Here is a 14,892-nt window from a genome sequence, read left to right on the forward strand (position 1 = left end):
GTCCCAGCTTCCTTTTGTGAACAGTTTGCGGCTCAGTATCCAGCATGATGCCGTTTCCATGGCAATAGCAGGTGGATCCTGGAAATTCTCTTCATTATTCATGGGCCCGCTCCCCTGCCCGGGGTTTATCTTCAAGCTCCAACACCCCGCTTCTTACCATACACCCCCTCCACATACACACACACATTAAAACAAAGCCACAGGGTTATGCCACCGTGAGAATGGGATTTATGCTAATGCCATCTCATTGAACACACAGACCTTTAATCACGCTCTGCCCCAATCACAACATTTACTGAATGCCAAAGATAATTGACACCGGTGAACGTCTACGCTACAAATGATTAGAGACAGGATGAGTGGTCTTGAGCATGGTCTGCCAACTGGGCTCCAAACCTGGCAAATTAGCTAAACCATGCGCCACGTGCCTCGCATTCGTTAAACTGAAACGACTCAAAACATTAACCTGCCATCATGTGACATGAAAATAGATTAGCGTTCGGAATGGTGTGGTGTAAAGTGGTTAACATGTACGCCTGGCGGTTTTGGAGGCTTTTGTGCAACCTCCGTCTGGGGCAATTCCATCTAACCCTAATGAGGACAGGTGCAATTTTGAATATTACCGCATTTCTCCGGGTACAAATCGAATGTTTTTTTTCCCTCATTTTTTTAAACCACATACTATGGAATTGACTTATAACTGCATAACTCAAACCAGAACAATTTTTTTTTCATGTGGGCTTGAATAAAGTTAATTCCAATGCAAAATAAGTCATATCGTGTCTTTTACACGGCTTCAAATGTTTATTTATACAATGCATCTGTTTTAGAGTGTTTGCACAGAACGTGGCAAAAAAAGCACTTTGGTCAAGCGCCGCCTGGGTTCATTGTCCGTGGCTCTTTTATTTATTTATTTTTTTTCAGCCCTCGGACGTAAGCTTGAAGCCGGCATGGATGTCGGCAGGTGTGGGGGGGAAACATCAAAGGGCAACGTTCCACGCTGTTATCTCACAACAGTCGTCATTTGGGTAAAGAACATCCCAAGTAAGATGATCAGTAAATCTACGAAGACCTTCATTTCAAATAAATCGGAGAGATCCAAAGATGACTAACCGTGGAAGAGTAACAAGAACGTTTGAATGAATGACGGAAGATGACGTCGGGGAGTTAAATGGTTGGAGCTATTTGGCGTCGCAGTCTTGTCTCGCATTGGGCTCCTGGATCTTGTGTTTGCCACGTGTGATTTAAACAGGCTTTTACTGTAATCAAGAGGTATTTTTTCTCATTCACATATTCTTAATTTCTGATGAAGTTTGTGGACATCTGATTGTTTTGTTGACATTCCCTGACATCACAGCTCCATCTAGTGGATGCAGAACGCGACCCGAAACACTAGTGTAGATTCTATTCTATGCGCCTTATAATGCCTTATATATGAAAACAGCCTTAAAATAGAACTTTCATTGAAGGTGTGCCTTATAATCCGATGCGCTTTATAGTGTAGAAAATGCAGTAACAATTAAAAACTACATTGAGATCAGGATGAAAGATTCAGTGTGAGGGGTTTTACATTTTTATAGAATGATGGCACTAGTTCCTCAAACACAGAAAAAAAATTCCAATATCAAATATAGTGTACGCATAGTGGGTTAACAAATGGCGAAATTGCTTCAGACCCTAGCTGCTGCAATTTAGATGAAGTGCAGTTGAACTCCCAATCATGACTGCTTTCATGGGTTCCTCACCACTTTGCCAGCAGGCCAAATCAATAGCATTTATCACATGAAAATGGTCAGGGCACGCTAACCTCTTGCTCTGTGATGTCCAAGATGCGCTCAAGGGTCAGCTCCTCAAAGTACAGCCGGTCACACTCGTCAAAATCAGTGCTCACTGTCTCGGGGTTATGGTTGACCACCACTGTCTTTTTGCCCATCTGCCTCAAGGCCCTGATGCTCGACACTGCACACCAGTCGAACTCAACACTGCTACCTGGTGGACGGAGTAGATCAAAGATATATCAAGAAATGACAAATATTCAATGAAATCACGTTCAAGGAATTTTAAACTACTTTTAAAGCATAATCACTCACCAATGTGATAAGGTCCACAACCAAGAACCATAATTGACTTGTCCTGAAAGTTCAAGTCATGCTCCTGTTGAATTAGATCACCATTGATCAATAAATCATTTAATGAATCTTAAAATTTACCATATTTCTCCGAGTACAAGTTGGTCTCGCTTATGCTGTAAGTTGACCCCTTTTTTTGACTGCAGTTTGGGTGAATTTACAAAAACGCGATTATAAGTCTCCCTCTGACTTTAGTGCTTTCATAGATGATGTCTGTCCAATTAAAATGACAAAATTACTCTAGTTTTAGAGGCATTTCTGCATTTTACATCGAGTAATATATATATATATATATATATATATATATATATATATATATATATATATATATATATATATATATATATATATATATATATATATATATATATATATATATATATATATACATATATATACATTTTTTTAAGTTTATTTAAATGTAATTCAGTTTCTATTACATTCTATTGTGACAATAATGCTATCAAATGTCTCATCAAAAAAAAAAAGAAAAATAAGAATCTTACCTGGCCATGATAGGTGCAATACAGGTAGTTTGTTTTGGCAGGGTACTCTGCTGCCAGTGTGTCAATCTGAGAAGTAAATTTGACCATTACAAATACCAACAAAAATATTTAAAAATGTGTTTGTAAGTGTCTGAATGTGGGAGGAAGGGCAAAGGAAATTAGAGTTTTGAAATTGGGTGTTGCAAAAAAAAACAAAAAAAAAAGTTTGTGAATCATTCACGACATCAAGTAAACGAGAGTAGAACCTCCAGACAAGAACCAGGTGCAACCCACCTGTTTGACCCAGGGTCTGATGCCATGACCGAATCTCATCTGTCGAGCTGCTCCCTCACTGATCCCCAAAATGAGACCTAGCTGTCTGTCCGAAAAGCCTTCTTGCTTGGCCCTCAGGAGCAGGTCCTTTGACAATGCTGCCAGACTACAAGAAAATTGAATTCAGACACCTCCTTTATGAAGGCAAATCATGTAAATATACCGTATTTCTCAGAGTACAAGTCGACCTCGCTTATTAGTCGACGCCAGCCTTTTTTTTTAACTCCAATTTGGGTGAATTTTAGTCCATCCCTGACTTTAGTGGATACATAGATCATAGTAGTCCAATAAAACACATGATGTGTGTTAGTAACATGACGAAATTACATTATTTTTGAAGCATTTCTACATTGTATCTCGAGTTGTTTTGGTTATTGGTCAGCCAAAAAAATTATCCACGCAGCCTCATCAGTGTTAATGACTCGATTTAAAATGCACTATTGATCAATTTGATAGAAGCGCAAGGAAAACAAAAGTTAAAGAGAGCATAAGTGTGATGTACGTCTAAGCAATATCAATCTAAGAACTACCTAAGTGATGCACATATATAATGATCCTGTGGACCGGGGAGGCGGCAACGGGCCACCTGAACTCGACTCTGCGGGGCGTCCATCTGCCAGCGGCCTACTCTAAAGTGTCCATCTCAATCGAGTCTACCCCAGGGGCTATACAGGCTCCAAGAGGCTGACACATGGAAGGCAACCAGGCATCCATTATTAAACAGGATGAATAAGAAGGAAGCCCGTGTTGAAATATAGTCAAATTCACATTTGACTTCTACATAAATTGTCCATGTCGAAGCTTTAAGGCAATGCAAAATAGACTGGATACATTAAAAATGAGATAGAAACTCTTCCATTAATTTACAATATGTTACACAATAATACTATCTAGGTTTGTTTTGTTGCTTTATTTTAGCTCATCAAAATGTAATGTTACCAAAATTGCACAGTATTTTCCACACTATAAGGCGCACTGGATAATAAGGTGCATGCACCTTCAATGAATGGCCAACTTTAAAACAGTTTTCATAAATTGGGTGCGCCACACTCTAAGGTGCATAGAATAGAAGCTACAGTTGTGGCTGGAGTTGCGGTATGCATCCACTACATGGAGCTGTGCTACAGGGAATGCCAACAAAAGTATCAGATAAGTAAGTCAAACTTTATAGATAGACAATCAGAAATTAAGAATAAAGATGATTTGTGGAAAGTACGATATGAAGAATGGGAAAATACCCCTTGATTACATTAAAAGACTGTTTAGATCCATACAAGACAAATCAAGAGCTTAAAAGAATATAAAATTGAATCAATTGAATATTAAACTTTTTTTTCCATTCAAATTGCAACCAAAAACCTTAACATTGGCAAATTAATGAGATAAGTCAGTCAAACTTCATAAATATAAACCAGTGTTCTCACAACTTTGTTCACCCCCAAAATGAATGAATAGCTGTTTTATATCTAAAAAAAAAAATGTGTCTTGATTACATTAAAGGACAATTTAGATCAATGCCAAGATGATCAAGAGTTTAAAAGAATACAATTATCATATGGTTAAATATTGAATTTCAATTTTTAAATTAAATTGCAAACAAACGCCTTAAAATATTTTTGCATGATGATTTAAAAAAAAGTTTCTGAATGTATTTTATAAAATTGTGCTTTCTTTTCCAAAAGTTTTTGGAAAATATATTGTGTACAAAAGTTTCGAATAGGGTATTATAAACATTTTACCAGTAAAAAATGCACTGACTGAAATAATGAGGTAAAAACAGAAGAATTCACATAAGGATTAAGTTATTTTCTTTTTTCATCCGCCAAAAATGAAAACACTGCATAAAATGCACCAGATTATAAGGCGCACTGTTAGCTTTTGAGAAAATTCAAGGCTTTTAGTTGTCCTTATAGTTTGGAAAATAGAGTATGGAAAACAGATGAATTAAAATGCTATACTGTATAATCCATATATATGCGTATGTCCAATGCTAAGCCTCCTTGCACACTTGATCACAGAATTTCTCAATATCAAATGTAATTTCATCTGATTCACATTAAGTTCATTAAAATAACTGCAAGCAAACGGTGAGGTCAAGGTTGCATTTCTTTACGATGCCGTAAGAAAACACTATCAGTACAGGTTAACAGTTTGAAATATGGTAAAGTTGTAAACCTCCAATAAGAGAACCCAAACATAAACGCTATTGATACTAAATATGCGTTCAATGTATGCGTTAGACTCTTTACTGTGCAATGATGCTGGATTACCTTTTGTAGTTTGCAAGGTCCTGCTCTAGTTGCACTATCCTTTGGAGTTTGTGCAGGAACCACATGTCAATGGCTGTCAACTGGTGGATCTGATCTACACCCATACCACGGTGGAGGGCCTTAAGGGAGAAACATGAAAGAAATGCAGCGGAACATTTATAATTCATCAAAATCAAGTTCATCATTCATTCACCTTGTTACAAGGATAGCAATCTAACACTTTTCAAAAAAATCTTAAAGTTCTTTGCATGTCTAAATAATGCTTCAAATAAAGGATGATGGATCGAAGAATTGAAAAAAATAAGTACATAAGTAAATAAATGTGTTGCTCACTGAAGCAATACCGTATTTTCGGCACTGTAAAGCGCACATAGTAGCCTTCAATTTTCTCAAAAGCTGACAGTGCGCCTTATAATCCGGTGCGCCTTATACAGCGCATAAACTGAAAAATGAAGTTCAATATTTAAATGAATCATAGTTATATTCCTTTAAACTCTTGATTGGTCTTAGCATTGATCTAAACCACAGGTGTCAAACTCAAGGCCCGGGGGTCAAATCCAGCCCACCACGTCATTTTATGTGGCCCACGAAAGCAAATCATGTAAGTTTCCATGACCCTTGCTAAACTCAGTTCCAAAACTTTAGCATGTCGTGTATAATGAAGAATAAAGTTGAGATTTTTTGGTTTGTTCTGTTACAGAAATGTAAACAATAAATGAACAAACTAGAATGCTTTACTTCTGATTTCAAAACAACTAAGCCATCAATTTGTTGTGTACAATAATAACACTATGTAATCATTTAAAATCGACTTGGTTTCCTCAACATATCGGCCCAATGATGGAAGTTTTCGCTACAAAATCGCCCGAGACAAAAATGAGTTTGACACCCCTGATCCAAACAGTCTTTTAATGTGGTATTTCTTCTCCATTTTTCAGATAGTACTCTCCTCAAATCATCTTTATTCTTCATTTCTTATTAAAAAGTTTGACTGACTTATCTGATTGTTTTGTTGACATTGACACATGCTAATATTCACAGGAAAATATACTCGTGACCCTGTAACAACTTGACATGATATATTGAGTTAGTATGTCTTCCCAGAGAAATATGAAATCCAAGTGCACCTTGGCAATGGAGAAAATTCTGGTGCTGGAAGGCACAGCAAGCTCCCGTTGCAGGTTGTGGGCATTTGTCCAGGCTTTTTTCAGAGGCAATCGGGGCACAAACCCATCCACTGATGGATGACACATCCTCAGGGCCTTCTGCATGCTCTCTTCAAAAGTACGTCCCACTGCCATCACCTAGGTCCATTAGATTGACATAAATATACACTATACAGTATTTATAAGACACACCAAAGTTTGGGACGTTTCATCAGGCCAAATACAGTCATCGAAGGGAGTGACTGATAGCCGGTACCTCGCCAACACTCTTCATGGAACTGCCTATTTCACTTGACATCCCCTGGAAGCGGTCCAGGTCCCAGCGGGGGATCTTGGTGACGATGTAGTCTAAACTGGGCTCGAAGCAGGCAGTGGTCTTTTCGGATAGACAATTCTTGATCTCGGGCAAGGGGATCCCAAGAGCTAACTTAGCAGCCACGAATGCCAAGGGGTATCTGTGACACATGGGGACGTCATGCAAGGAGACCAAAATAATCAATAAGAGGTCAGTAATACACTTGTTTGTGACCACAGTAGTTTCATTCTTAACCCTTGTGCAATATTTTTGCATTATTTTCTTCCACGTCGATCGCACAGTATTATTTTAGCTCCTGCTAGTGTGTGAGGTGCATTTTAAGATGGAATACTTCATATTTTACTTATTTTCTTTCATTATCTGTGTGGAGGCTATTGTCTGCTCAGCTTTTGCTGAGAGGGTGCAATTAGGTAGAACATGCACATTCCTGAGAGATCCCATTGGGAAATGACGTCCTCACCTCTTGTCACCCTGAAGATCGGACAGTGGACATTTTGGGGCCAGTTAGTCTGCTGAAAAGACTGCAATTGTGTAATATGACCAGGAGCGGGAAAGGAGGAGGAGACAGGCTCCCTCAAGGTACCGTATTTTTAGCACTATAAATGGCACCGGATTATAAGGCGCACCTTTAATGAATGGCCTATTTTAAAACTCGTTTGCACATATAAGGCGCACTGCATTATAAGGCACATAGAATAGAAGCTACAGTAGTGGTTGGGGTTGCGTTATACATCCACTGCGGTGTATAAAAAAACCACAGGGTGTGCACCATTATTTTGGGAAAGAGCTTACTCTGACATCAGCTCGATACTAATATAAAATCTTGACTCAGATGGCTGAGTCAGAGACGTCTTCATTTCCATCACAAATCTGCGTTGCCTGGTAGCGGCTCCGCTTTAACATGATGGCACCATCTGGGTGAATTTTCAGCTCCCTAAAGTCTTTCAATGCTTTCCCTTTGTTGTGAAATGTCTATAATATAAGGTCAAAGGGTTGAACGAAATAATGCACAAGGGTTCAAGCTGCGTGCTACAATTTTTATTACATACGTGCTGTAGGGTCCTATTGATAAGTGGACAGGTACAAGAGCGGACACTAGACAAGTGGACAGGTAGTGTCTTACCCAGTGGCTTTGGATGCGAGAGCCGAGCTCCTCGAGAGCCGAGCATTCACCTCAATGATGCAATACTCCAGGGACGACGGGTTGAGAGCGTACTGGATGTTGCATTCACCCACGATGCCAAGATGGCGAACCACTTTGATGGCCGTCTCGCGAAGCATGTGATACTCCTCGTTGGACAACGTCTGGCTCGGCGCCACCACAATCGAGTCGCCTAAAGTTGAGTGAAAAAAAAGAAGATGACAATTAACGCAGTTCAGTTCGTCACCGTTGGATAGACTTAGATTTAGACGAAACCTTATTGAAATATTAAAAGAAAAAAATATGGAATTTCGGGAGAATTTGTATGTGAATGCTGGTAGCTGTATGAAAAATTATGAAAGTATGCAGAAAGCTTCTGAATCACAGAATAAAAAGATTTTCAATCAAATGGAATAACAATGAACAATGTGGAGTCATGTATTATAGAGTGATGTTATGAATAACATATAAAAAAAATGTTGTTTTTTGCTCTTATTTAGAAATTTGCAGTATTTGTTGTATCAATGAACTGAACAATTTACTGTCTGAACGGCTTTAGTTGTTCAAAAAATACAATTTTGGCTAAACTTTCCACAAGATTGTGATAGACATAACCTGAACCGTTTAAATTTGGAAGGGTTGGAATAGGTCAAAAATATATAGCGTTGATGACAAAAGAACAAAAACATTGGAACTCTTGGCTTTTATTACGAAGAAAATAAATGTGTTTTATGTTTTGCTTTTGTTTAGAAATTTGAGGAAAACATTTGTCGTAGCAATGAACTGAAAATTTCATGTTGTAACAGCCAGTGTGAAACCTCGCTGGCTTCATTGCTTCATGAAGCGTCATTCGGCTATACCTGTGTGGATCCCCAGGGGGTCAAAGTTTTCCATGTTGCAGACGGTAACGCAATTATCAGCCACATCTCTCACAACCTCATATTCCACTTCCTTCCAACCAAGCAACGACTTCTCCACTAGGACTTGACTGCTCATAGCCAACGCCTGGAAAAAGCACAAAATAACGTAAAAAAATGTAGCCCTCATGAATGATTACCAAAACCAAAAATACAATTTCAATGAAAATTTACAGTGCCTTAGTTTAACTCTGTAAAACCAGATTTTTATATTTTTGCTGTCATTGGTAATAAACGAGTTAAATGTTCTTCCGCATAATGGAGGATTAAGTCAGTTATATACTGCAATATTTTTCCTAATATATGCCACAAGTATTGTGGCAACTAGAGTACCGTATTTTCTGCATTATAAGGTCCAATGCAGAGGTTAAAAATGAAAAATTTACACAGCAATTAAATGATTTTATTTTTTCATTGCCCAAAAATGAAAACTTGGGTTTATGCACTATTTAAGGCGCATCAGATTATATTGCGCACTGTCATCTTTTGAGGAAATTAAAGGCTTTTAGGTCTGCCTTATTTTGCGCAAAATACATTTATAACTCATTCACTGCGAGAACCAGTAAAACTTGATCTTTTACGTCTATAGAAATCATTTGCAGTGAATGAATTAGTAAACTACATACAGTATTAGTCTTCATGTTACACAGGACAAATGAATGAAAGTGATTCAACAATTTGGTATTTTTTCCCTAATAATTCATTGGCGGTGTGAAAACAAATGTCCATATCAAAGTTTCTTACCTTGTTGGCTATTTCTTCCAGTTTTTCCTTGTTGGCACAGAGACCTGAGCCCAGACCCCCCAAGGCATACGCCGATCGAAGCATCACTGGGTAGCCTATCCGCTCCGCAGCTTTCAAGGCATCACATACCTGAAAGTTACAAAAGTAAAATTCGTTTTTCATTATTTTCTCAGACGTAAATGGACTTTTTTCTAAAGCTACCGCAGAACCTGTTAATACACTGGGACTCTTACAGACGCCACAGCTACGCTGGGTGCAATCTTTTCATCGATCTCCTTGAGTTTTTCAGCAAATATCTGCCTGTCCTCTGTGGCCATAATGGACTCTACCGGCGTCCCCAGGACTTTCACGCCGTACTGGTCCAGGACACCCTGCTGAAACAATTCTACTCCTGGAAGCAACAAAAATCAACATTCAAAGATGATATCAAATACAAGGTCGATTTCCATTCCCAGTTGTGACTCTAACGCAGAGGTCCCCAACCGCCCCACGGTACCGGACCGTGGATCAACTGGTACCGGAGTGCATGGGCCGCACTTGAAATAATGAACCATTTCTGTTTAATGTATTATCCAAGTCTGAAAGCTATTTATTTTGAAAAACCTCTTACTTTGAAAAATGGCCATATTCTCTTGGATTCGTTTTGGTCGCTTGAACGGCAACATTTCACACGCAAATAAGTTAAATTACTCAGAAACATACATCTTTGGGTAGGAGAAAAAGCTCAGTCAAGAGACAGGTGACGAGCCTACAATTTTGAAGAAAGACGAAAACTTTTAACAGCCAATACCAGGAGTCCTGCTTGAAATAATGACTTCTCGTGGTAAGGATTTTGAGCGCTACTTCGTCCAAGAAGCACCCACAAACTGACAAGGAAAGGATTCTCGACTTTTTCGTTACTGAATCGGATGAGCTCGCAAATCGCAGCAGCCTCAAAAGTATTTTCAAGACTTCTGATGTCACCTCAAGCTGAAGGCTCTCGTTAGTTTGCCATTATTGGCGTGTTCCTATTTTATGCGCACTTTATATTTATTATACATCATATATATTAGTTTTTTCCTTTTCATTTTTTATTTTCCTCTCTGAGTGTTTATCGAGTATCTTTGAGTTGTTATTTTGTGTCGTTCTCCAGTTGGGTCTGCTCCCCTGGGTGAGAATGCATTGCAAAGACTCATTTTACCTTGTGTCTCTTTTTGTTGTAGTTTACCTTAGGTAAAATTTTAGTTTTACTTTGAATTGTTTTTGTTTTTAGTTCCACACGGTGCGTACGTTTTTCATAATAAACCTTTTGGGAACACTGAGCTTCCGGTCTGTGTGGGCTCCAGTCATTTGAGTAACCTGTGGTTCCGGTTAAATGACAAGTCCGTGATGATAAAAAGGTTGGGGAGCCCTGCTCTTATGGATTACTTTAACTGCATTCAACAGTCATGATCAAAAAGCTTTGTCTCACCACAGTTGAGGGCAGTCTGTCCCCCCATGGAAAGCAGAATGCCATCAGGACGTTCAGCCTTAATCACCTCGGTCACAAATTGCGACGTGACAGGCAGAAAGTAGACCGAGTCCGCCTGCTTGGTGCCGACTTCGTTGGTCTGCACTGATGCGATGTTGGGGTTCATGAGCACTGTCTTCAGACTCTCCTCCTATAACATTTTCCAGGGGGAAATAGTAAAAATATGTTTCCTGCGATGACATTTCCACTTTTTCTTCTCATATATCATAGACTAAAGCTGTGCTTCTCGATTATTTTTTGCAATGCACCCCTGAGGAAAGAGAAAACATTTTGCGTCCTTCTACTAGATTCGGTGGCGATAAATTAGATTATAGTCTAGAAAGATTATATGAGTATGCCTAAAATTGTATCTCTTTTAAACATTGGCAAAATAAAAAAAATAAAAAACAACTTTCAACAAATGTTAACTTTATACAGCACAGACTGGAATCCTTCTTACTTTTCAGGTTCCTCTCCCTAAATCACGGTTGTGAAACTCCGGTCCGCGAGGGCCAGTATCCTGCATGTTTTCCAACCTACTCTCTCAAACACACCTGATTCAAATATGTAGGATCATTTTTAAGCTCCCGCCGAGCTTGCTAATAAGCAAATCATCCAGTCCTCGAGGGACTCCTTCATGTTTTCCAGATAGATCTACTTAGAATGCCTGATTCAAATGATTAGCTGTTCAGCAAGTTCCGCAGAAGCTTGAAAATTATCCTTATCATTTGAACCAGATGTGTTGTATGATACTAGCCCTGAAGGACTGGACATCGATGTTTTACAGGGTTTATACAGGTTACAGGTTAGTCTGAAACTGAAAAAAAAAAGAAACTCGAAAGATTGTTGACCAACTGAACTGATTGATACTGAAAGAAATATATAAAATTAATCAATAATAATACATTTTCCGTTTTTCCCGTTTTCCCTTTCCCCAAGCATCTCAAAACGCTCCCTAGGGGCCACTATTTGGGAAGAACTGGACTACAGTACACTAAATAATATACATGACAGTAACAATATGATGTCTTTTTTTTGTCACCTTCAGTGCCTTGACAGCCTGAGATCCAGAGTAATCAAACTCGCCAGCCTGACCAATGGACAGGCCCCCAGAACCAAGTACCAGGACCTTTGAAACCTTCATATGGACAGGAAATAAAGTGGAATTCAAAACAGACATAGCAACAATTCTGCAAGTTCAACAAGTGGCGAAAATGATCATGTTTACTCTACATTGAACCCCTTCAAAGTGCATTACGGTCTTTTACATGTTAACAAGACATATTTTCCACACCTTAAGTATAGTCACAGCAACAACTGCAATAAGCCTATCCAAGCACTTATGATAGTCTGACAGCAGGGTTTCACTTTTCGGTTTTGAATTGTAGTACCAACATTAACCGCTAGATGACAGGCATAGCTTAGTTGCACTTGTGCCCGGTCTTTTACTGTCCCATACCACAACATGAGTACATTATTTTGGATTTGGAAAGACATGAACAACAAACCTGGTGACTAAAAAAATAGGAAAATTTGAATACAACTGAATTTTTTTTTACAGGAGAGCATTCTGCACTGAAAAAAAAAAATCACCATATGTGCTTAATATTGTGTTTATATGACCCTTTGTTGTTTAAAGGAGGACCTATTACACTGTACATGAAATGTATTAAAGGCAAGTTTATTTAATCATACAGAAAATCACAAATACACAACGACATCCCCTGGACAAAACACCCAGAAGTGAAAGGAAAAGCTCCAAAATCCCATCTCGGGAAAATGAGAAACCTTCCGAAGGGGCCATAGGTGGGAGGAGCCCCCTTCCAAGCTCAACGCGTTGATGTATTATGAAAATGAAATATATTCATCCAGTATGTCTATATTTTGTCCATTTTTTATATGGCATTTTGATCTTGCATCTGGGAAAGAGATAGTTGGTTCTAAGTGGATATTCTAGTAGTTGTAATGAAAAAATGTTGCAGTTTCCATTTTCTTCCCCAAAATTTTGACAGTCATACCTGCACTCTGGGGGGGTTGCACGGTTTCTTCGGCATGACTGACACTATGTTGGCATCTTTTCCTTTATTGATCAGAGCCATGAAGGTGTCAAAAAGGAACTGTACAAACAAAATGATAAAAAAAAATAATAAAAAAAAAAATGAAAATGCTATGAAAGCATAAAAAAAAATGTTAGGGTGCTTGGGCTTGAACTTTATTGGCCATGATATTGCAGCATGGTAAGTCTTTAAATACCTCTGTGTCGGTGGGGCCGCCTTTCGCCTCTGGGTGGAACTGAGCTGTGAAAACAGGTTTAGTCTTGTGCATGATGCCCTGCAAAACATCCAAATTTGATGTGATTGCACAAAATCAAGTCAACAGTATTATACTCTCCCCCATGGAGATTTCTCCACTTTCGCTACATATTTCATGAGCCGAGACGAGCGCAATGTTTATTCATGGGATGGAAAAACTCATATGGCATGTTTTCCTGAAAGTCATTTACAATGAGTGAACCTAACCTCATTTGTGCCATCATTGGCATTGATGAAAAGCGGGTTCCACCCCGGGGGCAGGGACTCGCTATCGATGCCGTAGCCGTGGTTCTGTGCAGTAATGAAGGCCTGGCCCGTCATCACATTCAGTACCGGCTGGTTCTGACCTCTGGGGAAAACGCATACAAATGATGCACTTTGCATGTATATTTTATTTCCACATGATTTAATTCTTAGATCAGTCAAGATGTACGGTAGGTCCTACACAAATTGCAAACAACCTATATGCGTCTTTTATTCTCAACGTATTTTCTGCACTATACGGCGCACCGAAATATAAGGTGCATCTTCAATGAATGGCCTATTTTAAAACCCTTTTCATACACAGGGCGCACCACAATATAAGACGCATAGAATAGAAGCTACAGTAGTGGTTGGGGTTGTATTATTCATCCACTCGATGAGCTGAGCTAAAGGGAATGCCAATATTAAAAGACAATCAGAAATTTAAAGGAATAGATGACTTGTGAAGGGTACCATCTGAAGAATGGGGAAAAACTAACTTTTGATTACATTCAAAGATTATTTCGAGCAATGTCAAGACAAATAAGAAATTAAAGAATACAAATATGATTCAAGTAAATATTAACCGTTTTTCATCATCAAATTAAAGACATTAAAATGTATTGTTTTGTTGATTTAAAAACTGTTTCTCAATTTATTTTGTAAAATTGTGCTTTCTTTTCGAAAAACGTGTGGTTTTTGTTCCCATATAAATTGCTCCGGAGTTGGAGCATACATAGCATATCAAGATTTCAGTGTGTTATGAAAAAATGAATAGCAAAAAATACATTTATAACTGAAATGCAGAGGTAATAATTGAAGAATTTACATGGCAAGTTTGATTTTTAGTTTCGTCCTCTAAAAATGAAATGGCGGTTTATGCACTGTATAAGGCACAGCGGATTATAAAGCGCACTGTCAGCTTTTGAGAAAACAGAAGCCTTTTAGGTGCGCCTAGGTACATATATCAAGCTGCAAGCACAAAAGATTCTGTCACTCAACAGTTAAGAGCCTCACCTGTTGCCCATTGGTAGTTTATAGGATTTAGCTCCAGCAGCTAGAGCAGTGATCTGATTGCCCATACAGATACCAAACACGGGCTGGGGACGGTCACTTTCCAACACCTATATAAAAAAGACAAGAGCATGACATTTCATCTGGTGGCATCCCAAAATGTAAATGCTTCTTGGCTGTTTTTTATCATGTGACACAGTTCATGCAAGAGAAGACTGAGTGGCTTCGTCAAAGTACCTATTATTGCGCCACTGTTAAGATTTGAATTGCATAATTGAAAAGCTAAAGCGATACTTAAAGTTAGTATGATTGGCAGGCAACCAGTTGTGTAGA

The 14,892-nt window shown here is 38.7% G+C and overlaps 1 protein-coding gene across 1 annotated transcript in view; it reads right to left on the reverse strand.

Moving 5' to 3' along the window:
* cps1 (carbamoyl-phosphate synthase 1, mitochondrial) overlaps positions 1 to 14,892 on the reverse strand; it is a 39,745-nt gene that overhangs the window by 19,079 nt on the left and 5,774 nt on the right. The window contains 17 exon segments of the mRNA XM_088415650.1: positions 1,800 to 1,989; positions 2,091 to 2,154; positions 2,636 to 2,701; positions 2,909 to 3,053; positions 5,218 to 5,336; positions 6,345 to 6,521; positions 6,640 to 6,838; positions 7,823 to 8,033; positions 8,701 to 8,845; positions 9,502 to 9,630; positions 9,735 to 9,892; positions 10,952 to 11,141; positions 12,033 to 12,128; positions 13,009 to 13,107; positions 13,244 to 13,321; positions 13,510 to 13,651; positions 14,563 to 14,669. Of these exon segments, the coding sequence (XP_088271776.1) occupies positions 1,800 to 1,989; positions 2,091 to 2,154; positions 2,636 to 2,701; positions 2,909 to 3,053; positions 5,218 to 5,336; positions 6,345 to 6,521; positions 6,640 to 6,838; positions 7,823 to 8,033; positions 8,701 to 8,845; positions 9,502 to 9,630; positions 9,735 to 9,892; positions 10,952 to 11,141; positions 12,033 to 12,128; positions 13,009 to 13,107; positions 13,244 to 13,321; positions 13,510 to 13,651; positions 14,563 to 14,669 (2,315 nt within the window).

Source organism: Hippichthys cyanospilos, chromosome 5 (genome assembly GCF_059441005.1).
Source record: "Hippichthys cyanospilos isolate Australia breed blue-spotted pipefish chromosome 5, RoL_Hcya_1.0, whole genome shotgun sequence".
NCBI classification, from domain to species: domain Eukaryota; kingdom Metazoa; phylum Chordata; class Actinopteri; order Syngnathiformes; family Syngnathidae; genus Hippichthys; species Hippichthys cyanospilos.